Source organism: Taudactylus pleione, unplaced genomic scaffold (genome assembly GCF_031769625.1).
Source record: "Taudactylus pleione unplaced genomic scaffold, aTauple2 ptg000073l, whole genome shotgun sequence".
Taxonomy (NCBI): domain Eukaryota; kingdom Metazoa; phylum Chordata; class Amphibia; order Anura; family Myobatrachidae; genus Taudactylus; species Taudactylus pleione.
Genome location: NW_028284475.1, coordinates 2,516,454 through 2,542,219, shown reverse-complemented (window position 1 = coordinate 2,542,219; position 25,766 = coordinate 2,516,454). Strand labels below are relative to the sequence as shown.

The window sequence follows — 25,766 nt, the reverse complement described above, 5'->3', positions numbered from 1 at the left end:
TTACGTTGGGTGAATTTCCATGTTCTCTGGCTCTATTACATTGGGTGATTTTGCATGTTCTCAGCTCTATTACATTGGGTGAGTTTCCATGTTCTCGGGCTCTATTACGTTGGGTGAGTTTCCATGTTCTCGGGCTCTATTATGTTGGGTGAGTTGGGTAAGTGTGAGAGTTTACTGCACTAAACTCGCACATTATCTAAACTCTCACCCTAATACATTTTACCACCTGATCTCAGTATCCCACACTCACCTTGTATATGAATAATTACTGGTGCACTCCTCTTCATCACACGGTTGTTGGGCGTTCTCACGAAACAAGTGTATATCCCAGAATCCTCCGCCGCTGCTGACGGAAGTATGTAGGTGTCGGATGCACTGAAGTTCTGCACATAAAACTCTTTATGGAAAGCAAATTCCAGTTCCATAGTAGATAGGGCTGGGTTACGTGTAGTGTTACAGGTCAGTGTTACGTTCTCGCCCTCTGTTACTGATGACGGATTGATTATTATAGATGGGTAACCAAACAGAGCTGAAAGAGAGGATGATGGAAATATTGGGCAGGGTGTGACATGTGGGTCATTTTACAGCCAGCAAATGTTACACAAAGATGCAGCCCTTATGTTATACTATGGTGCCTGTGTGTGTGTACAAAAATATACATTAGTTGTACATAATATTGTCCGTAGTAAACAGCCCGACACCTCTAGAGTCTGTTAATTGTCAAAACCTATTCAGCCAGAACAATTATTTGTACAGCAAGTTCCAGAAAGCGTTCCTTTCCAGAGCTTCTGCGTAATAGGCAGCGCCATCTACAGAAGCCTATGGGCTGCTTATCGCTATAGGATCCCTCTCTGTCCCTCTGTGGATTGCATATCGGTGGCAATCACAGATACCAATATGCTCCTGATGAAAATCCATTCTGATTGAAATGGCCATTGGGCTTATACAAGAGACGTATTTCCCATTGGGCTTATACAAGAGACGTATTTCCCATTGGGCTTATACAAGAGACGTATTTCCCATTGGGCTTATACAAGAGACGTATTTCCCATTGGGCTTATACAAGAGACGTATTTCCCATTGGGCTTATACAAGAGACGTATTTCCCATTGGGCTTATACATGAGATGTATTTCTTGTGAAATAAATACAAATATTGTATTGATGAACTGAGGACCTGATTCAGCAAGTACCACAACTGCTTAAACGCACGCAATCGGCCGATTGTTGTGTACTGCGTGTGCCGCGAACTAGCCCTTGCCATCGGGAACGCATTTGAACGCCATTGCAAGGGCGTGCATAAATTATCCACTGCAATCCCATATGCAGCTTTAGGCCTATTGGCGTGCGCTAAAGTAAGCGATTCCTGAGTAAGGTCTGACCTACTGCAAATGTGCGCAATGCTGCGATTGTACCGATGTTTTCACAGTCTTGCTAAACATTACTGATGTGCGTGTAAGGTAAGGTAGGCGTCCTTATGTAGTGCTGTGGCGGCATTGCGGTCTTAATGGATTAGCATACTATCCTAATATAGATCAAGATAAAGGATCCAGGAGTACATGGCACAAGTTTTTTAAACCTAAAACCAGGAGTTACAGCTGCGAGTATGTATGTGTGTATATTAAAAAAAAAATATATATATATATATATATATATATATATATATATATATATAAAATCTAATTTTTTTTTTTTTTTTTCATACAAACCCGGCACTCACTTAATTTTTAAACTGTAATCCTTTCATACAGGGAATGTTAGTTCCAAAATATTGCAATAATTTGACCACCCACTTCAGTCTTCCCATCTGGCCCAGGGGCGTATCTATAATGGGTGCAGGGTGTGCAAGGAACACGGGGGGGCCCCGCACCGCACACCCAGCACCCATAATGATACTTAACTCTGCGGAGTCCCACGATGGCGCGGGGGTCCGGCGCTGGAAAATGGCTGTGGCGGCCATTTTCCCGTTGTTTTTGAATGCGCAGTACAGGTGGCCTGTGCATACACTATAGACCCTGAGCATAATCTAGTGCCCAGAGTCTATAACTCCGGCGCTGGCAGCGCACAGCTCAGTGCGCTGCCGGGCAGAGAGGAGGGGGCCCGTGTCGGAGACTGCACACAGGCCCCCTACTCTCTAGATACGCCCCTGATATGGCCAGTCCCTACACTGACTCTCAGATATACGATCTCTGATCGGCCACATTTGGCTCAGTATTAAACATAATTTAATCATGAATATGGGTCCTGGCTTAAAGAGACAGGACCACACCCAGGGATATCGGTTAGTAAGCACCTGGGGATAGACTGACAAAGTTTGTCTTATATTTGGAAAGTATTATTCAAAGGAATTACAGTTTGTAAAGTAAGTACTGAGTTTGTATGATGTATTTTTATGTAGCTGGTGTGGTCACATACCAAGGGCATCCCAGATGGCTGAGTGCTGTGGATTAAGCCTAGCAATAAGGAATCCGGGCATTGATGACAATCGTATCAGATGCGCCCATGTCCCACTGGCAGCTGCTGAAATGCCATGTCCAGCATGCCAGCTACAGTGATAGTGATGGGTATTACCTGGGTAACATTTATGTATGACACCCCATTATATGTATAATGTACAGCATGCCGGCTACAGTGATAGTGATGGGTATTACCTGGGTAACATTTATGTATGACACCCTATTATATGTATAATGTACTGCATGCCGCCTACAGTGATAGTGATGGGTATTACCTGGGTAACATTTATGTATGACACCCCATTATATGTATAATGTACAGCATGCCGCCTACAGTGATAGTGATGGGTATTACCTGGGTAACATTTATGTATGACACCCTATTATATGTATAATGTACAGCATGCCGCCTACAGTGATAGTGATGGGTATTACCTGGGTAACATTTATGTATGACACCCTATTATATGTATAATGTACAGCATGCCGCCTACAGTGATAGTGATGGGTATTACCTGGGTAACATTTATGTATGACACCCTATTATATGTATAATGTACAGCATGCCAGCTACAGTGATAGTGATGGGTATTACCTGGGTAACATTTATGTATGACACCCCATTATATGTATAATGTACAGCATGCCGCCTACAGTGATAGTGATGGGTATTACCTGGGTAACATTTATGTAGGACACCAATTATATGTATAATGTGCAGCATGCCCGCTACAGTGATAGTGATGGGTATTACCTGGGTAACATATATGTATGACACCCTATTATTATATGTATAATGTACAGCATGCCGGCTACAGTGATAGTGATGGGTATTACCTGGGTAACATTTATGTATGACACCCTATTATATGTATAATGTACAGCATGCCAGCTACAGTGATAGTGATGGGTATTACCTGGGTAACATTTATGTATGACACCCTATTATATGTATAATGTACAGCTAAAGTGATAAAGCTACAGAGTACAGTAGTATTGTGCTGTACAGTAAGTCACAATTGAAAACTGCCCTGCGTACTACTGTATGTCACTGTTATACTGGATGACTACAGTCGGTGCAATATAAGATATCAGAGCTTGCGATAGCGCCACCTCCGTTCTTGTATAAGTATAAAGCTGTCCAGCATTTGGGGGCTACATACAAAAACAGATAGTATTTACCCTGCTTGCAAAAAAAAAAAAAAAAAAAAGAGAAAAGAAATGTATTTGCACCCCTTACATTGCACCATGTTTTGTCCAGGCGTTACAGTACCCGCTTTTTATTGGCTTTGCCGATTCTGGCGTACGTGTGTGTCTTTTGCCGCAATTACGCCTGCGACTTTATGCTAATGCCTCTAGAAAACCCTTCCCAGGTGTACAATCCATGCGTTCCAATGTGCAAGGACTGAGACGCCCACTTTCAGCGTCTTTAGATGCTCAAATAGGGCTTGTGGTGATGGTGGCGACTTTAGACGCCACCATCGGTCGTTATCGCAACTTGCGATGGCGCAGATTCTCCGTTTGATAATGGCCTCCAATTTAGCGATGAAGCATCTTTGTATGCAATCACTTTCAGTGACGCGCCCACAACACTCCCATTAGACGCAGTATCACAGTGTGTCGCCGCCCAGGAACGCCCCTGTACAGTACATTCCTAATAATGTCAGACACGGTGCGCTAACAATCAGTACACACATTATGTGCCACTTGGACGCATGCGCAGTAGAAAAAGTTCCCTCCGCTGCGTCCGCCGTGAGCTGTGCGGGCGATTCAGAATCACCTAATATAGAGGGAGTCTGACCAATTCCATCTATAACCACTTCACTGACTATTTCATTCCCAGAAAACCGCTCAGAAATGGTCGTTTTTTTTCTTTTTCATTATTGAAGTTTTACAATTATTTCTAATATATTTAAATATTTTATTTAAAAAAAATATATATTTCTAGGGAGTTTTTTGCTGCCACTCCACCCATTCCTCCATGTCCATAGGTCCCCATTATTAATAAGTGCCCACCCCTATAGGCAATAGGCGCCAAGGTGTCATAAATCCTAATAATAATACATCCCATTAATAGTATAAAAAAAAACATCCCTGGTTTCTAAACCATCCCTTCCCCCTGTGGGGAAAAAAACAAAAAACTTCTCCTCCCGTGACCAGTATAATTTGTTATTATTTTACCCCCCTCCCCTCCAGAGTCATATTACGTATTAAATCCCCCCCTTTCCCACATGTAGAGTGCAGCGGAGCGTGTGTCAGAGGGGGCTGATTATCGGTGCCCCTGCTAAAGCTGAGCTCTACACTTACAGAGATCAGCCAAAAAGTGCTTGGAGGAGGATCGGAGTACCGTTCACACGGCATTCTGGGGCACGATTCCAGAAGTGATGTCAGTGGTCACAGACTGCCGCGTCCCTTCCGGGGAGTCGGAGGAGGAGGTCCATTCTGCACAAGTGAACCGATCTCCTCTGCAAAGTCCGAGGGAAGCGGCGTGACGGCACAGTCACATGTGATGCGACATTGCCAGCTGAAGCGCTGCCGGCTGCGGTCTCATCACATGCGACGCTTCCAGTTAAGTGGTTAAAAGGAATATATATATATATTATTCCAAATCTAATAGTGCAAATGAAAAATGGTTTATAATTATGTATGTATATATAGATGCGCCGTTTGGTTCTCCAGAAATCTGAATCCAACCAAATTTCGTTAATCCGGACAGATCCAAGTCGCGAGTCTAATCTCCTGAGGAGATCCGGGTAAATCGGAGTCACCAGTCTGATCTTCCAGCGGTTCAGAATTCACATTTTTAAATTAGAATTTCGGGGGTTTGAATTTAAAAAATTACATTATGAATCCAGATCCGAAATATGGGGGTCAGTGCACTTCACTATATATATATATATATATATATATATATATCTCCGGGCCTGATTGAGAGGTGGGCGCTAACGCATGCGATACTGCGATCCCGTACACAGCGGTCTATGCAGCCTTCACTGATCGCTCTCCGGCCATACACAGCAAGTAGCTGAGGGTCCCGCAGTGGATCATAAGCGATATTGGGAAATATACAGACTTGTTACATCACTTCCACACTCACCTTCTATCTCAACAGATAACGCCTTACTCATCTTAATCATGCTGCCGCTGGGAGTTCTGACATCACAGGTATAATTCCCAGAATCCTCCAGTTGCGCTGATTGAACGGTGTATGTATCGGATGCATTGAATCTCTGCACATTAACCGTGAACCTGTAGAAAGCAAATTGCAGCTCCTTCGTAGCTGTGGCCGGGTTACGTCTTACGGCACAGATCAGGGTCATCTCATCGCCCTCTGTCACTGATGATTGATTATTTCTTATTACTGGGCTATCAAACAGGGCTGAAAGAGAAGATAATAAACCGTCTTGGTATGGCGTATAACAGGTGTAGGCAACGTGTGGCACTACCCATCCCAGCATTCCCTGTCACAGTTTTGCTGTTAGTGCATGCTACAACTGTGGCAGTGCGTCCTGGCTAGTGCATCATTTGAATCACACAGCCAGCAAAGACGCAGATGTCATGTTGTGCAAATGTGCTTGGTTATAGATACGTTACCTGCAGAGTGTATAATGTTCTCCATCATGCAGCCGGTGGGCGATGGTCATGCGGCGTCTGTGTGACCCCGTCTCCAGCCCCCCCCCCCCGATGCACAGTACTGATGTTTAGAGATGAGCGATGTTTGATACTGGGCTCATGTTGCTAAAAACTTGCGGTGAACACACAATATCGCAGTTGCAATTCATATGCACGGTATTGGAACTGGGTGTTCCTGGGGGCAAATCAGTCTGTCTCATGGGTGTATTATGGGACTGTTGCCAGGGCCACAACTAAGGGGGCACGTGACAGGCCTCCGGACTTGAGGGGGCGCCAGGGAGAGGCTGCCGGGAGGCCAGGTTGCTGCTGTTGTGGGTTTGGAGTCGCATCCCGGCCTTGAGAGGCACAGAGACCAGAGACACTGTCAGTCTAATGTGGTGCCGTTCGCAAGCCAATCAGCAGAGGCTGCCGTTCCGTGAGCTCCAATTGGTTTGCGAGCCACATTACAATGACAGCAGGACTGACAGTTCCCCCGCATGTGGCAGCCCCGTCCCCACCCACCGCGCAGCCCTGTCAGGTAAGAGATGGGACCTTACTTTTGGCTTAATGTAAAAGAGGCCTTACTATGGCATAAATATATAAGGGGCATATCATATCTCAGATTTTACATGGGGTAACTCCAACCGAGACTTCCTCATCATATTATATCAGAGTCAATGCTACTCACATTTGTCATTTATTGTTTTTTTTCTGTATATGTCCTCCAATGGTTACATTCTTTGTTTGTTTTTTAACAGATAATTCTATTAACTGGAATATTTAGTATTTGTCTAAGGATATTTATGATATTAAATGTGATTGTATTTACTATTTTCACAATTGTTCTATTAACAAATCATGAGCGCTCCCACATCTGTTTTTTTCCTATGCGTGTAAGTCTTTTCGGGGCTTGCCTATCCCCCAAGTGGTGAGCTGCAATTAGATTTGCATCTCTCAGTTCTCTTTGGAGCCCCTGATTTTGTGTCCATTCTTTTTCTCTGTAGATTCGGCTGGTATTACAACGTGCATGGATGTAAATAGTGGGCGCCTCAGGGTCTGATTCAGCTCAGGGGGAATTGCAAAGCTCCTCGCTAGCTACTTTGTAACGCCGTCCTTGCAGTTATGGTAATGCGGCAGGAAGCATAACGCCTAATGCAGGCATTACTTATCCCAGCTGTGATGTCCAACACAGATGTACACTAGGGAGAGGCTTTGTAGCTGCATTTACATAAAGGAGCAGATAGGCGACTGCAGCAGCGTCCGGCTCAGAGACGGACATCTGTGACTATAGAACATTGATAACGTTTTAAAATGGAAGAAAGCAATGGATGAAAATCATTCAACATCGATGTTGTGTTTCTGGGTCTATATCACATATTTACTAATACTTGAAAAAATAAATTAAAAAAATTGTCTGTTAGTAAATGTGTGATTTTTCCCCAGGAACACAACATCGATGTTGATCGATTTTCAACTTTTTAAAATGTATTTAAATTCGACCTTTAGTAAATATACCCATAGGTGTTGAATATAGTTGGTCAGCTGCTCATCGATGTCGCTTCTGATCAGCAGCCACCAGCCATAGGATGAGGAACAGAGGGAGAGGGGGTATTGGCACATATGGTAAATGGGAAGAGGCACAGATATGGGGAGGGGCGGTGGCATTCTATATGGGAAAGGAGCAGAGGCACGGATGGTAAAGGGAGGGAGCAGAGGCACGGATGGTAAAGGGAGGGAGCAGAGGCACAGATATTGGGAGGGAGCAGAGGCACAGATATTGGGAGGGAGCAGAGGCATGGATGGTAAAGGGAGGGAGCAGAGGCACAGATATTGGGAGGGAGCAGAGGCACAGATATTGGGAGGGAGCAGAGGCACAGATATTGGGAGGGAGCAGAGGCACAGATATTGGGAGGGAGCAGAGGCATGGATGGTAAAGGGAGGGAGCAGAGGCACAGATATTGGGAGGGAGCAGAGGCATGGATGGTAAAGGGAGGGAGCAGAGGCATGGATGGTAGAGGGAGGGGGCAGAGGTATAGATGGTAGAGGGAGGGGGCAGAGGTATAGATGGTAGAGGGAGGGGGCAGAGGTATAGATGGTAGAGGGAGGGGCAGATGCACAGATGGTAAAGGGAGGGGGCAGAGTAATGGATGGTAAAGGGAGGGGGCAGAGGTATGGATGGTAAAGGGAGGGGGCAGAGGTATGGATGGTAAAGGGAGGGGGCAGAGGCACAGATATACTGTATGGAGGTAGCAGAGGTATGGATGATAAAGGGAAGAGGCACAGATGGTAAAGGGAGGGAGCAGAGATGTAGATGGTAAAGGGAGGGGGCAGAGGCACAGATATACTGTAGGGAGGGGGCAGAGGTATAGATGGTAAAGGGCAGAGGGAAGAGCACAGATAGTAAAGGGGCAGAAGTCAGATGGTGAGAGGAGAGAGGCATGGATGGTAAAGGACAGAGGTGTACTTGGTAAAGGAAGTGGGCAGGGGCACAAATAACAGGAAAAGAAACTGATACGGGGAGGGGGCTGAGGTCAGGGAGAAGGGCAGTGTCACCTCTGTACTGTCATACATTTTCATCTTCTGTGCAGTGCACACTATGGGCCTCATCCTGAGTTGCACGCAAGTCACAATGCGCACGTATCTAGCGGATTCGCAAAACAGCACCTGATCAGGCAGACGCACACAGAGGGAGATCACTAGTGCATATGGATTTATCTGTGATAGGAGAGTTCTGTGCCAGCTACCGCTGAGAAACGCCCATGTCTTGTGGGCATGTCATAAACGTGTACGATGGCTTCCGTGCCCAATCGCAGCGTGCGGGCAAAATTTGGACTTGTGTTTCAGATGGATCTTTGCACCCAGCATGGGGTGGGTGTGAGTTCAGATACTAATGCTGAAAGCTGCAGATGTAAAAGAGGTGGTTGGGACGGGGTTCCATAGCAGACACACAGATATTTAGTCTACACGGGCGGGTTCTCGCATCAGCAGAAGGAAGTAAGTAGCTTGCTGCAGCCAGACAGAAAGTGTCCGGGTGCGTGCGATGCTGAATCAGGCCAGATGTCCACCCAATGGAGCAGGGTGGTGAGAAAGGAGAGCGCAGGACAGCTATGGGCAGAACTGATGGAGAACCCTCTGATGGGTCACACCTAGATTTCCTTCCATCAATGGTCCCATCAGTGCTTGGCATTGATGGCATGAATGGTCAGGGTCCAATCAGGCCAGGAGGTGGGGCTTAGCATTGCATCAGAGGCGGACCAAAGCTCCATGCCTCTTGAGCCAGCTGAAGAGACTCACTACACAGTGCTTTAGAGTGGGCTCTATTTACTACAATCCGCATATTGAATGCGCATTGTAGTGTGATATTACCGAGTGAATTCGCATTGCGAATTCAGGCAATATCACAGGGATTTACTATAAATCCCTTGCATGGACAGAGCTTGCGATAAAGCTCTGTCCCTGCGGATCCCATCCGCACTCTAGTCGCGGTATTTTCGGAAAAAATACCGCGACTAAGAGCCCGCGCATGCGCCGACCCACCGTCGCTGCTACCCCCCACCGACGCTAAGCCCCGCCCTCCGTGATCCCGGACCCCCGCGACCCCCCCCCTCCCTTCATTACACTTACCTGCATCCTCCTGGCCTCAGGTGATCTTCTCCGGGCTTCCCGATCAGGTGATCTCCCAAACTGCACTGGGGCCCGATCACCTGATGACCGGGCAGCAGTGCACTGTGGGAGACCAGCTGACCGGAGAGGAGCCATCACCGGAGGCCCGATCACCGGTCCCTGGATTCAGGTAAGTAAAACAAAAAAATATGTTTCATTTTTTTTTTTCTTTTTTTTACAGCAATCAGCTTGCGGTCTGTTTAGACCACACAGCTGATTACTGGTACCGGCTCCCGGCTCTGCTCTCCCCGTTAGAGCAGAGTGGGAGCCCGGTAACCGAGGGAGACCCTGGATAACGCCACCTCCAGGTGGCGTTATTATCACAGGGCTTTCCCCGGTATATTTTTACAATTTATTTTTAGTAACTGTGGTCGGATCACATTTCCCATTACAGTTATGGGAAATGCGATCTGCTTTACTAAAAAGCAGTGATATTTAGGGGTTGGAGTAGAATTTTACTAGTTCTACTCCAATTGCCCTATAGTAACTACAGGTGAAACTAAAATAATGTGAAAAGGGTGTGAAAACACCCTTTTTCACTTTATTTTAGTAAAAATAATGTTAATAAATAGAGCCTGCGCCTTCGCACACCCTGTTGTACGCCAGGGAAGGGCTTTCTAGCGACATTAGCATAAAGGTGCAGCCGCGTGATCCGACTTAGAATCTACTACATACATCTTTACTCAGCTAGTCATACCTCCATTTTAGGACTATCAATCTTAGAGCCAACCTCCTGCCTAACACTATATCACAGGGTTACCTGAACACAGAGCCAGACAGAGGAAACGTGGCTCTGGCCAATCGGAGCCATGAGCTGCATCATGTGACTCCAGCCCGAGAAAAAAAAAAAAAAAAAAACACCCACTATAAAAGGCAGGTGCACAGTTCAGGGAAAATAAGCCCCATACCTATCCACTCAAGACCCATCCTTGATCTACATTTTGCTCAAACATTCTAAGGTCGGGTACACATCAGAACGAGATGTTGGTCGGACGTACCACTGAACAATATAGCGCACGATTGCGTGTTATATAGCTCATGGACGCATTCAGCTGTATGCTGTTGGCCGCCAAGGTAGTTCCATCTTCCATGCAGCACAGCAGATGGAACGGGATGCAATCAGGATGCCGGCGGACGGGTTACTGGACATCAATATACCGAAGCTGGCGGCGCTATCTCAAAGAGATCAAGATACCGATGTCGGCATCCCTTCCACCGGCATCCCGAAGGCAAGTATACGGGTTAGCGTTAGCCCAGGGATAGAGAGGTTAGGTTTAGGGACCTCCCGGGAAGGGTTTGGGTTAGACACCATCGGGGGAGGGTTAATGTTAGGGGGGGGGGAGAGGGGGTGGGCTAGTGTACTTACTGGGCCTTGTTGGGATTTTCCACATAAGGATGCCGCTGTTTGTCTTCTGACCGCCGCGGGTATTCATACCAATTCCGATGGAGCAACCTTGATGTTGGTGCCCGGTATTGCGGACACATTAAAATGTGTATGATATGTCGCAGCAATCCACGGGATCGGACTATATATCGTCTGATGTGTACCCACCCTAATGGTGCATACACACGGTCAGATTTTCCATCAGATTTGTACAATAACTATTTTAAAAATCGTTCAGTCATTCATATCTGAAGGAAAATCTGACATGCCTGAACGATGGACGATCTACAATGCGTGTTCCCGTTTGTCAGGTAACGATATCTGACATCTGATGTGTTTGCAGTCAGAGTTGGTCGATTTTCATTCATTTTAATACTGTCAAAAATCGTTCATAGTTCATGAAATCGTTAGTAAAATCATTCAAATCGTTTGTAGTTCATCGGTCGTCTGACAGTCTGTATGCACCATAAGACTTTTTAATGCACCATCCAATTTCTAATAATCCTTGCAGGGCATATTAATGCACAGTGGGCCTGATTCAAAGTCACTCACAAAAAGCGAGCGCTCGCTCTGAATCAGGACGGCTGCATGTTTTTTTTAAAAACGGCCGCTCGCATAGCTGTGGGTGACCACCCACAGCTTTTGCGAGCGGCCAGGTGATGGTCGCGACCATCGGGCTTGCGACGAGACCCTTGTGGTAGGGTCTCGTTCCCGTAAGCTCCAGTGAGCTTCCGGCTGTAATAGAGCCGGAAGCTCACCACTGACATCACTTGTGATGTCAGTGGGGCTGCCCCCAAACGGCAGGAGTGCCTCCGTTTGGCAAGCCACGCCCCTGACCCGCCTACCAAACGGGGCGAGCTGCCGATCAACATTGACAGCCGCCCCTTTTGGATGTGAGCGTCGGAGCGAGTGATTTCACGCTCGCTCCAGGGCTCGCGCACGCACTTCACGGCCATCGACCCGCTTGCGAGAGGGTCTGAATCAGGCCCAGTGTCCCAACAAAATGGGCACTGTTGGGGGGGTATACATAAGACAGCACCTGCACAAATTATCAATATGTAACCACTGGACAGAGTACTAATATAATATTTGCCATAATTACCCATCTTATACTTACTCTCCTGTAGCCCTGGTTATGGGGGCACAGTCCTAATTTGCAGCATGCCAAGGGGGAAGCTTACTGAAGTGACAGCAGGGCTTTGTGTACATGTGGCTGAGGCTTGTTGTTGTTGTATGGGGGATATAAACGGTATCCTGATTTTTTATTTTTTTTTCCCTTTGCAAAGTTGGAGGACATACAGACTTATGATCTCGGTGTTGCACACTCACCTTCTATATGAATAGATAACACGTGACTTCCCTTCCGCACACGGCCGCTGGTAGTCCTGACATCACAGGAATAATTCCCAGAATGCCACAGCTGGGCTGACGGAACGCTGTATGTGTCGGATGCACTGAATTTCTGCACAATCCACAAAGATCTGTAGAAAGCAAACTCCAGTTCTGTAGTAGCTGTGACTGGGTTACGTCTTGTGTCACAGGTCAGAGTCATTTCATCGCCCTCTGTTACTGCCGAGTGATTATTTCTTATTACTGGGGTATCAAACAGAGCTGAAAGAGAAGATGATACAAATGCTGAGTATGGTGTGACATGTGGGTCATTTAATATTACGATTGTCCTTGGTTTGTTGCACTGAAACATACAGTATCTGTAACCTGCAGAGAGTATAATGCTCCCTACCAGTGTGGGATGGGGGTGCAGCCCCCCCTTGGTATGCAGCCCCCTAACACTCCAGGCACAGTGCCATCTGTAACCACTACCTGAGCTCCCGTGCTGGTCACCTGCTGCTTGTCCCTACTCTAGAAAAACCTCAGTGAGTCTCCTGAGTCCTGAATTTTCGGGGAGACCAAGTGAGAGTGGGTGGTCCTCCCGCATCCCCTCAGTCAGTGGCATAACCAGGATGGTCGAGCGGGGCATGTGCCCTGGGTTCCGTGGCAGGCCCAAGGGTGTGTGTGTGTGTGTGTGTGTGGTATGGGGGGTGGCGGGGCGCCGCCAACTAGGACATCATACCTGCACCAACTGTCTGCTTGCCACCAATCTGCCAAAGCTGTCCTCCCTCCCACCAGTTGCCATTGCGCAGCTGAGCAAGGCCCGTGGTGCTCGGCGGAGTTACTGCAGCAGCTGTTGCCGGGAGCATGACCGTTACGCCCCGCTCCCTGGACCCGGACATTGAGCCTGCTGCCTGGCCTCACCGTCCCCGCCAGCTCCCAGCTAAAGGTGAGGAGGGAGGGGGGGGGAGGGTGACTCGGGAGAGACATAGAATGGAGGGGGTGGGAGACACATAGAGACATAGATTGGAGGGAGTGGGAGACACATAGAGACATAGAATGAAGAGGGGGGAAAGACACAGAGACAGGAAAAAGGGGGGGGAAGACAGACAGACGTAGAATGAATGGGGGGGTGGGGGAGACACTAATGGGCCCATTTATTGGCAATGTGATATGGGCACGACATTATCACCTAAATGTACCATCCGGCACCAGGCCCGCCAAGGGCCAGGCCTGGGCAAAAAGGGGCCTAACCACGGAAGGCGTGGCCACCTTCCCCTTAGGTAAAAAAGAAACACATCTTGCAGCGCTGGCGAGAGGGGCGCAGTGAGCCCCCTCAGCCCGGTGCATAACCAGTGGGGGCCGAGGCGCAATCAGCTTGATCGCTCCCCCCCCCCCACACGCATAGAAGACTGCCGTGGCTGCTTCTTAGCAGCCGTGAGCAGTCTCCCAGTGCAGCCCAGCACACAGCAGCGTGTGCTGGACTGCTGTGATGTAAGTAGTGGGGGCTGGGAGAGTGGTGGCGGGCCCCTCCAGCAAGTCCGGGTGATTAGTACCAGCCCCCCCCCTCCCCCCACCTGTTGGCTGAGAGACTACGCAAGGGGGAAATGATGGTGTGGCTGAGGGACGACGCAGGGGGGAAATGATGGTGTGGCTGAGGGACGACGCAGGAGGGAAATGATGGTGTGGCTGAGGGACGGCGCAGGGGGGAAATGATGGTGTGGCTGAGAGACGCAGGGGATGGGAAGTTACAGGGGGCATGAGTCTAGTTGAATCACTGTTGTATGAGGACCTTGTTAATATTCCTACACAAACAGGCATCTTCCGGACAATGTGATCTACATGAATAATGAATACCGACAGAAGATGCCGTCTTCCCAGGAAGGGTACATTTCTTCAGAGGTTCCATATTGTGAGAAACCACGGTATAGGTAAGGTGGATATGGAAAGGAATGTTCCCAGGGTGACGAGAAATGAGTGGCGTGTCATGTTGGCCCCATTTTCTGTGGCCACTCCCTTTTCGGTATGTGGCCACGTCCATTTTTGCCGGCCGTTCTTCATCTTGTCCTGGGCTCCGAAAACCCTAGATAAGTCACTGCCCTCAGTGATGGTAGCTCCACCTTTGGAAAGTACTGGCAAGTTTTTTTTTTAACAAAGTTCATGTAGGTAGATGCACCATCACAATCCTACTTTCACAATCTCCATTTTATAATGGCAATAGTGGAGAATACATACCCCATTCTCATCTTATCCTTTAGCCTTCCACTGCTCGTTTTTCTTCCCAGACCAGGCCTTCCTCGATTTTCTTCCCAGACCAGGCCTTCCTCGTTTTTCTTCCCAGACCAGGCCTTTCTCGTTTTTCTTCCCAGACCAGGCCTTTCTCGTTTTTCTTCCCAGACCAGGCCTTTCTCGTTTTTCTTCCCAGCGTGTGTTCCTTCTGTCTTCTTGTATCCTTGTTGGGCAGCTTATGGTATGTCCGGGGACCCCTGCAAGTGTCGCAGCAGTTTGGAGTGTACCCCTTCCTGTTTCTTTCCACCCTACACTTCCAATCAATCACGACCACCACCTTGCCCTTTCAGCGCCAGCTCAGCCTCAGTCCTTTGGGGAGTCTTCTCACGGCTGACCCAGCCTTCTCATTGTAACTTCGGGCATCATCGACCATTCCTGGGACACACTATCTGTTCTTTCTAGTACCATGTTTCCACACTGGCCTTGCCTTTGTCTGACCCTCTGTATTTCTCAGGCTCCCAATGTGCCTTCCCTTTGGGTAATTCAGTGCTTGGTGCCCCTCCTGAGGCCTGCCCTGGTGTTTCTGTCATCCCCATAGGTTGACCTGTCCCGGGTTCTCTGGCCGGCCCTTCTGCTTCAGGTCAGCATGGTCCCAGCTTTCTGTCTGTTTGTGAATGATGTTCTGTAGCTCTTTGTCCAGTGGTGATAGAGACTATTGGTTTGCAGGAGCTCCTGCACATGCTGGTTAGGCCACTTGTCCATCATTTTCATACTTGTACTGATGGACTCTGGTAAGAGCTGCTGTGCTAGCTCCAGTCTCATAGGGTTCCAGGGGGGAATCTGTTGCATTGCACCAACACTGTCCTCACTCCAGGGGTTGTGTCTTTGGGGGTCACAGCCAGGTTGAAGATGTCTTTGTGGCTACTGAAACTGCTAAACAGGCATTTCCGGGGGCAAATGGGAGGAGGTGGTGTTTGGCGCTTGCTACTTTGAGTCTCATCCATCAGAATTATAAATGTTATAAAGTACATACAGTATGTATCCACATACACCTCTCCTCCAATTACACTAAATAGCCCTGTTTATGGAGTCTCACATATTGATACTTGGCCGCACCAAAGCTATGAGCCTGATTTATAGGCATAAGTCCTCCGCAGCTATTGGCGGTCACCCATCTGTCACTTCTTATAGTAACCTACGTGAGCGGTCGAACGTTCGTGTATGCAACCACTTCCACCGACTCATCCGTGACACTCCCATAACGCCCATAATACGGACCATCTCCTTGCGCTGAGACAGCTCCGTGTCACCGGCCAGGAACACCCACTACATGTCTCTCTGCATGCGCCTGAAATTACTGCTGCGACTCTGCATCTACAATCAGTCACAAATAAAAAAAAATAGCTCCACTGTGTTTATCTCTGTATCAGGCCCTATAAGGAACGAAGATGCAAAATTAGGGGAAAAGTCTGTAAATTGAGTAGAAGGTGCACAATCCAGGTTCAAACGGCAATAGACAGGTCCAGTGCGAGTTACCCTCGCCATGCATTGTTAGGCTTAATCTGCGACTTCACACAAATCCCTAGTATGCGATTTGTGGTCTAAGGGGCTCATTCAAAGGTGGATGCTAAAAGCCCAAGCGCGGCATCTTTGTTTGCTGAGCGAAATTATGCAAAAAGCCGCAGAAGGAGTCTTGGGTAAGATTCCCACTGCTGTCTTCTGTAATAATACACTGCTGCGTCTTTAGAGACAGCATGTACATCGGTCATCTGAGTAACCCTCTGGGGGGAGTCTGGTGAAGTTGCGCTGTCGGCGCTAGCGAAGCTGTATTTAAGAACACAGCCACTGGCTTCAGTACGCCCCCTAAAATGGGTCCGACACTGCCCATCGCCGCCCCCAAACACCAGCAGCATGTCGCTCATTGCTGCGGCTTTTGGGGCGACATTGCAGGACCAGATCTGCACATGCATACGCAGACTCGCAAACCTTGGCAGTCGGAAAGTGTAACACAAAGGGAAGGCCAGGTTTAGCATTTGCATATTCCTGCAACCGCTATTGCGAGATCAGTTGCGACCGTGGCTGCAAAGATGCTGAACTTCTCACAGGAGGCCGAACTCAGACCGAGAAACTGCACCTGACACACGTTTCTATGGGGCGAGTGATGGTGGCTTCTAAAGATGCACCATGTGATTATCAGTATCTACGGATGACGACTGTGGACTTCTATGTCCTTGCACATCTGGACGCAGGGATGTACACCAGGTAAGGGCTGTGTAGCGGCATTAGCATAGAGATGCAACTGCGACAAGACATAGCTGCGGCCTCCGACTCAGAATCAGGTAGTTTGATTCCCCTGCAGGTGCAGTTTCAGATGTTGGGGGGTCTCTTTTGCTGATAAGATTGAAGGGCCCGTGATTTGCCTGTCTTACTTGGGAATGGAGATTGACACAGTGGCTGGCTATTACCACGTGCCTCTCTACAAGGTTCTGCCACTGGTGGTACAGCTGTCTGAGCGGATAGCTTTAAGCCTTGAATCTTGGAAGTTGACTTAGTGGAAGGTTCAGTCGCCACTCTGAGCCATCAGATCTGCCTTGTTGCAGGATTTGCAAGACCACTTGGGTCATTTAACTGGTGTTCTTGTAAGACTGCAATAGGGTCTGTGTTTTTCCACCCACTCCCTCCTAGTCTGAGTTGCAGGGGTTTATGGAGACTTCTGGGACATTTGGTTTTGGGGAATCTCTGGACGGGGCTTGGTGTGCTGAGCCCTGGCCAGATTTTTGGCATTATTAGGGTCTCGCTTATTGGAACAGGCTACCTTTTCTGGTGGCAATGGAGCTGTGGTTTCCTATCATTTATGACCAGAATATCAGGTCTGGTGTGAGAACCTGGCAGTAGTACCAGGCCTTTAGCACCCAGCGTTCCACTTCCCAGCGGGTGCATCACTTGATCCTGCTTTCCTTGGAGGCCAGCATTTGCTTGTGTGTATGTTTTGTGATGCATTCTCTGAGCGACAGCTGCATGGGGGTAGTGGTGCAGGTCTTCTGTACTACTGCAGCAAGGAATGTGCAAGCACCAACCTCTTTCCCCACACACATGTACTCTGGAGAGCAGTGGGAAATGGATTTACATTTACACCTCAACAATAGGACTGGTTTTGTTTAAAGGCCCAGGACCTGTCTAAATGTCATAACCACTTAGAGCTCCAAGGCAGCTCCCCTGACTGAAAGAGATAGGAGCCACCTCTGGTGGTAAGTATACCGATTTGTGAGCCTGGGTTGTTGTATGGTGGATCTTCAAAGTGACTCCCTGTGTGGCCCTCTGCAATGTTGGACGATATACAGTATCTCAGTGTCCCGCACTTACCCTCTATTTGTATATATAACCCGTCACTCCTCTTCCTCACATTGCCGCTGGGAGTTCTGACATCACAGGTATAATTCCCAAAATGCACCAGCTGCCCTAATGGAACGCTGTATGTAGCAGATGCACTGAAGTCCTGCTCATTCCACCCATCTCTGTAGAAGGCAAACTCCAGCTCCGTAGTAGATCTGGCCGGGTTACGTCTTATGTCACAGGTCAGGGTCATCTCATCGCACTCTGTCACTGATGACTGGTTATTTCTAATTTCAGGAGTGCTGAAAAGATCTAAAAAAATGGTATAAAAAAACAAAAAAAAAAACTGGGTACAGTGTGACATGTGGGTCATATACAGCCAGCAAGGGCTACACAAAGACGCAGGTCTCATGTTGTGCTATTGTGCTTGGATATACAGAGTGTGCCAAAAATAAAATAAAAACAAAATCGATGTATATTGTATCTTCAATAACAGTCCCAAATATGGTGGGGGTAGGCCTAATTTGCATCAAATTAACCCCCCATTTAGAGGTACAGATGTGTCCTCACTTACTGGGCGTCCATATGTCATTCTGTGCGAGACGCTAGGAGTGACTGAGGTGCCCTGAGATGAGTAGCGTACCTTATTTGTCTTTACATTTTCTGTCTTATTCGCGCGGCAGATGCAGCTAGTCACCAGTAATAGTGCACCAGAGACACTGGGCTGTGACTTGAGGTGCACAGGAATTGGTTTTACACACGTGCTTCATCTACAAAGTTGCACAATAGAAGCTGGTGCGAGAAGAAGTCTGTCACACACAGATGTACAAATGTTACATACGGAATTGTTCAATGTAAGTTAGCAATGTAGATTTGTTGCTTCTAGTTTTAGTTAGGTGAATAAAATGCACATTTCCAGCAAAAAAGACGCTCGGCGTGGCCAAGTCGAACGGGACCTGGCTCACAGAGAGGTGCTATTTGGAGCGACTAACGCAACAGTAAGAGAGGACTTATGTATGCCCTTTTGCAAATATGGGGTAGATCATGGCTGGACAGGGTCGTGTTTCTGTTACATTGATCTGCAGTGTTTTAGTATTGCGCACTCACCTTCTATCTGTATAGAGACGGCTCTAGTCTTCCTCACACTGCCGGTGGAATTTCTGACTTCACAGCTATAATTCCCATAATCCTCCAGCTGAGCTGACAGAACTGTGTATGTAGCAGACGGTCCGAATTCCTGCACTCTCTTCTCATTTCTGTAGATAGCAAACTGCACGTCTGGAGTAGCTGTAACTAGGTTGTGTCTTCTCTTACAGCTCAGAGTCATCTCATCGCCCTCTATTACTGATGCCGGACTATTGCTTATTTGTGGAGTATCAGACGTGACTGAAAGAGACCGTAAGAAAAACTAGGTAAGGTGTCATTTACAGCAAGCAAACACAACACAATAAATTCTCCTCTTATATTTAGTTTTTTTGCACAACCCAGCAAATACATGTATATCTATATATCTGTACGATAGAATTGAATTCACAACATGTAACCGGAGGTGTAGGGTTGAGGTCAGGACGTTTGCTGCCCTGTTGTGGCATGATGGTATTTCTCTTGGGTGAATTCTCTTGGTTCCTGCATTGCTTGAATTACACATCATGCCTCAATTATAGACGCCCGATAAGCTGCTTCTATAGTCAGATATCCATCAGATTACAACGGAGCTGCACGACAATCTTATCCCTGCTAGTGGTTTTAAATATATTCTCAATTCATTGCCCGTTATAAACTTATGTTTTTTAATGTTTGTTAATAAATTTGCATCTGTGGATAATTGTAAGCTTTGTGCATCGGTATACTATACATATTTATACTATATGAGTTGTGTGTACACTGGTGAATGCAGAGTCTGTTACTTTGTGTCAGTATTCTCGTTTGTACATCACAGATTTTACACAGACAGCAGCAGCTGGTTCCACAGCACCTCGTTTACCAGGTCTTCTCCCTGCAACTCTATGGTCACAGAGACCTGCACAGGCACTATGGACCTTATTCAGAGTCAGTTGCGAGTGCCGATGCGCTCATAACTAACTCGATGGTTAGGCCTGCGGCCGCACTGCGCGTGCGCAAGACCCGGAGCGACAGAGAAACTCTGTCGCTCCGGAGCTCGCTACCAAAGGGGCGGCTGTCGATGCTGATCTACAGCTGCCCACGTTTGGTAGGTGGGCCGGGGGGGTGGGGGTGGTTTCCAAAACGGAGGCGTTCCTTTACGAACGCCTACCGTTTTGTTGGGCGGCCGCACTGACATCACCAGTGATGTCACTGGGGAGCTTCCTGCTCCATCAGAGCAGAAAGCTCCCTGGGGCTTATGAGTGCCCAGACCCAACCTTAGGGTCTGGTCGTAAGCCCCAATGGTGATCACCATCGCGACCATCAACCAGGTCGGCTTAACTATCGACAAGGAGGCAGCTGTTCAGGATGCAAGCGGCCGCCCTGATTCAGTGCGACTGCTGGTAACTAACGACCACCTCTGAATGAGGTCCTATGCGCCTGGAGACCTGTGGATGGTCCAGTAGAGAAGTTACTGGTAACATGGGGAGGGCACCATGTTCCTGGAAACCAGTGCATGGGCAGTAGAGAAGTTGCTGGGAACCAGTGCATGGGCAGTAGAGAAGTTGCTGGGAACCAGTGCATGGGCAGTAGAGAAGTTGCTGGGAACCAGTGCATGGGCAGTAGAGAAGTCACTGGGGATATGGCATAGGCACCGTGTTCCCAGAGATTAGTGCATGGCCTACAGAGAACTCACTGGCAACATGTCACAGACGCCGTGTTCCCAGAGACCTGCACATGGGCAGTAGACTGGCACAATACCAGAGCCTGGTGCGATGCAGAGCGTAGGGTGCCCGCACGGAGCCTCCACACACACCCTCTTCTACTAAGCTGCCCCCGATGTGAATGATGATTATTGGGAATACAGTGGTATAATGTGCAGCGTACAAAGGCTTCCTTTCTGCACATTTATGTAGTAGGTCATATTTGCTAGTTATAAGGATCTCACAAGAGGAACTTTATTATATCACATGTGTTATTATATTTAGTAGAGATGAATACATTCTAAAGTTATTTGCGTCAGTCTGAATGCGCCCTCCAACCTCATTTGACCTCATCTAGCTCTGTGTGTTTGTGTATGGTAACTATGTATCAGCTGCAGCAGCCCTCATAGGATGAGACCCTAAATATACTGTGTATCAGAATGGCTTATTAGGGGAGGGATATTGGGCTTGAGTCGCACCACGCAGCGTCTATTGCCGGTACATTATGCAACGATTGCTACAGGCTCTTCCCAGGTGTAGAAGCGCGCCGCCCGCATGTGCAAGGACCGAGACGCCCACTCTGAGTATCTTCAGCTGCTGAGATACCATCAGTCGCGTCATCGGAACTTGCACCCGCCTCCCATGTCAATGACTGTACCCCCATAACACGCGCATAAGATAGACCCTCACCATGCATCCGCTCAGCCTCCCCCTTGTCACCACCTGGGAACGCCCAGTACATTTTATACACATTTCTGAGACCATGCGTCATTCGTAACTCCAACTCTGGATGCATGCGCAGAAGAGAATCGTGCCACTACGCCCGGCATGGCCGCTGCGTCCATGTGTGTTTGGGGGATTGTCAGACTACTAAAAGCAGCGTCTGGTGATAGAATACACAGCACTCGCTCTAAACACAGGAAGTGACACTCAGCGGCACAGCGCCTGTATATTAGTGGTATCTCTTCACCTCTGCCAATGCTCCCAAAATTAATTATATTAAGTTGTTACTCGTAAGCTGACGATTTTCTGATCATCCAATAGAGACTGTGGCAGAGATGGGCGGAATCCCAGAGCTGCGCACAAGCGGCTGTGCACTCCCGTCCATCTCAAATGCAGCGGGAGGTGTCTATAGGAGACGGATGCCTCCTCGCTGCATGTGCGATCCCAGTGCTGCCCCCGTGGTCACATCCTGGGGTTATCATCACAACCATTGCTACCAATGGTCAGCCTGGTTTGCTTCTCTGACCAGGCTGCGGTAGCTGAAGCTTCGTCCCTCCCGGGAAAAAAGGGATGACCCTCCCCTCCCCCCATTTCTGGGAATGGTGGCCAGTTACGCCCCCCCGCTTGGCCCCCCAAACACTGCGGCATGTCAATCATATTGTGGTTTGGAGGGGGGGGGGGTCTGCGTGCGAGATCGCAGGACCCGTTCTGCACATGCTCAGATCGTTAATCATGGGAGATGTGCACTAGCCATTGGGTTATCATATATCTCTGTATCAGGCCCTATATCTGAGCACCATCTTTATGTCACTGTGATATTGTCTGTCTGTATTATCTGTGCTGATTTCCTCTGCAGATAACTCGCTGATACAATGTAGTTGTCACTTTATTTCCGTTACGTGGTGCCGGAGATGTAACGGTCACTGACTAATCATGGAATCAGCTGTTTTATTTGGAAACTTTAGACTTCAGACTGTCTAATAAATATTATATATAACACTTCTGACTTAAAGGAGCATTTTCCTTTAATTACCTTTTTTTTTTTTAAATATTCATAAACACACTTAACACAGGAGAGATCACTGATCTCTCCTGTGTTAAGTCCCACTGCGTTACTTTCCACACTCCCCATACATTAGTACATTAGTATGGGGATGTAGAAATTAGGCTATTCATCAAATCCTGAAAATTCTGTATTTTCGGAATTTGATGGTGTTACTATCCGCCACTCTCGGGTGGCGTACAGCGGGTTACACTTACCTGCTGTCAGCGTGAGCAGGTCCTCCTCTGCTCACTATGTTGCTCCATGGTCCCTCCCCCGGCTCCTGCTCTGACACTCTGTTCTCCCAGCAGAACACAGTAAAATTTAAAAAAAATATATATATATATTTTTTTTAAAACTTTGTGTTCTGCCGAGAGAACAGAGTGTCAGAGCACAGGAGGCGGCTGCAGCGGCCAGGGAGGTGGGGGACAGGGATGTGAGCGGAGGGCAGGAGAGGGGGGACACACACAAAATTACTGCAGCTGGAGGCAGTGCTGCGTATGCGGTAAGGTAGGTATAGGCAGGGAATAGTATCTAATTCCTGAAAAGCTGTCATCACAAAAATGATACTTCTGGAGAGGAGGAATGATGACTTCCTCCGGTAATTGGCGAAATCTCCCTAATCAATCGTAGATGCATTACCGTAATCTGCTCCCAAGAGATATTGCCAATTCCCTTTTTTTTTTTTTTAGCTGAAAACGGCTACAAACACAACATCTAATTTAATTGGAGCGCCAATACTAACAAGCTAAATTCAACTCATGGTTTTTCTACAGAAGAATTTAATATCCATTAATAATTACATAACATGTAGAATATAAAGTTAAAAAAGCCTTCAATCAAAAGGACAGAAATATAGACATGATATTTGTCAGCAATAACTGTGCAAAATCAACTCACACGGACGAATATCCAATTTAAAGTTGTTATTAGAGCAGCTGACTTGATGCAAATGTATCACTGGAAAAGTAATCCAGCAAACCTACAAGAGTCACTGGTAGGTCTGCACTTGTGCTGGCCCAGAACGTACTAATGGGGGCTTGGGAAGGTGTATAGGGACTTACTGCTGTGCTCCTGGGCGTGTAGGACAGAAGAAATGACCTGACTGCAGCTCGCTCCACTTCCAGCTATTCTCCCCGTCCATACTGTCCTTAGCTAACCGCAAACTTACATCCCCGCACTCATCGGTGCTAAAGGGTACTCGTATAACTCCAGCGGCTGGCCGCCGTAAGATGCAATTAGGGCGGCCGCGCAGTCACTGCTGTAAGTATTCTTACTCTCCCCCCTTCCCGCCTTCTCCCTCTATCCCTAAACTCTGTGTGATTGCCTAAACCTAACCCTTCCCCCTTAGTATCCAACAGAAACCCCCCTGTCCACAGCCTAACTCCAACCCCCCTGAGGTACCCAAATCGCTCCCCCCCCCCCCTCCTTTATGTTCGGGCTGCTGACGTCAACATCTCTGATATCCTGCGTAGGTATTTCGTCCGCCAGCATCCCGTGCAGCGGTCACCTAACTACATCCCATAGATATACACATACATAGAGAGGCACATTTATGGGTTTTAATAATGGTTTGTCCTGTACTCACCTAGCGTTCCAGTACTCAGAGCTGAAAAATAAAATGTTCAGTTTAGAAATGTAACAATATAATATGTTAAATTTCCTATTTCCTATTCATTATGTTTTACGATATTTTTGTATTTTTAATTACTTTTAATCTCCGTAAAATATAATGACACAGTATCTTCATTGTGGCATAAAACCGTTCACAAGTCATCAAATGCTTTCATATTCCTCTAATCGGAATACGTATTAATTACCGCTGGCTGCGGCTGGGAGGCTCTGCGGGCAAACTCGTAGATGGAGGTGCACCTCCCGACAAGGCGCAGTCCTCCCACCATCGGAGATGTGCACTAACCATCGAGTTATCGTACATCTCTGAATCAGTCCCTTAATAAAAAAAAAATCTCAACCTAATTTACTCAGACCAAATAAAAAAAAAATGAAGACATAAAAATATATATATTGTATATTTGCTTTGATTGAGCGGGATTGCCATTTATATTATCCAAGATTTATGACAAGTTAAGTTATAAACTTCTACCATACCTGGCTACTTTTTCTTTCCCTTTTTTTTGTTGTGCATTTTATATTTATTGTGTAATAATTTTCCTGGCAAACAGCCATACGGCCCATTCAGCACATTACAGACAACGCTCAGGTAACACCCATCACACGTGTATTATATACATGATCATAGATCGCGCTACTTACCCACTAACAGCAGGAGAAGCATGGTGCCGAGATGTCATTTCTTGTTCATACTGAACAAGTGTCTGATCATACAACACAAGTCGTGGTTCTTATCTTCTCCTGCGGGTGGAACAAGCACACTGATCAATTCTAGTGAATTACAGAACGGTATAAACACAACATGACGGGAGACTGACTTACCCTGAATGTAGAATGACAATGCCATTGGCACAGTTCAAAGTCGGCAGGTGATCGGAGGCCACGTAAATGTGGTTCTCTAATAGGCCTCGCCAGGGCCGGCAACAGAAATCCTGGGGCCCGATACACTGATGTCTCCGGGGGGCCCCCTCCACCACAAGCACATATCCCTCCCCTGAGTCTGCTAATATATGAATATAGATATAAATGCACAAAGTCCAGCGCTCCAGCTGTGAAGAGCGGTTTAGATGCCCAGGTGCCTTCCCCAAAAATAATAGACAAATGGAGAGAAGATGGACGGCACTCAATGCACTTTACAAGAAAAAAAAATTCACCACACTGTCCTAGCATAAGTGTGTCCGACGTTTCCACTCTTGAAGAAGGTTATTAAAACAAAAATGTTTATATATAATATACATACACACACATATATAGATCGATAGATGTCTATCTAAATAAAGTAAATGTCGACTTCCCATAAAACGGTCTCTCAGGGGAGGATGCCGTCTGCGCAGTGGACACTGGTGGTACTGCGGCTAGGCTTGCTGCTTGGACCTGCACTGCATCCATTCCTCATCCTGCTCCTCAGCCTCTTCTTAGGTGGCCGCAGCTAACCCCTTGGTTGGTAGATCTCCTTCCAATAGGGAAACCGAAGGAGGCAGGGATAGAAGGGCCGCCCCAGCAGCGTCATCGGGCTCAGTAATTCGTTTGTCAATAGTAGCCAGGAGCGGGGCCACTCAC

At 47.5% G+C, this 25,766-nt stretch overlaps 1 protein-coding gene across 1 annotated transcript in view; it reads right to left on the bottom strand.

Moving 5' to 3' along the window:
• Positions 1-25,766, bottom strand: part of LOC148532528 (hemicentin-2-like) — a 120,771-nt gene that overhangs the window by 15,869 nt on the left and 79,136 nt on the right. Inside the window, exons 13-18 of the mRNA XM_088467511.1 lie at positions 24,163-24,183; positions 19,113-19,391; positions 18,036-18,317; positions 12,444-12,725; positions 5,553-5,834; positions 251-529 (exon numbers count right to left, since the gene is read on the bottom strand). Coding sequence (XP_088323637.1) covers positions 251-529; positions 5,553-5,834; positions 12,444-12,725; positions 18,036-18,317; positions 19,113-19,391; positions 24,163-24,183 — 1,425 coding nt within the window. The remainder of the gene's footprint in view (positions 1-250; positions 530-5,552; positions 5,835-12,443; positions 12,726-18,035; positions 18,318-19,112; positions 19,392-24,162; positions 24,184-25,766) is intronic.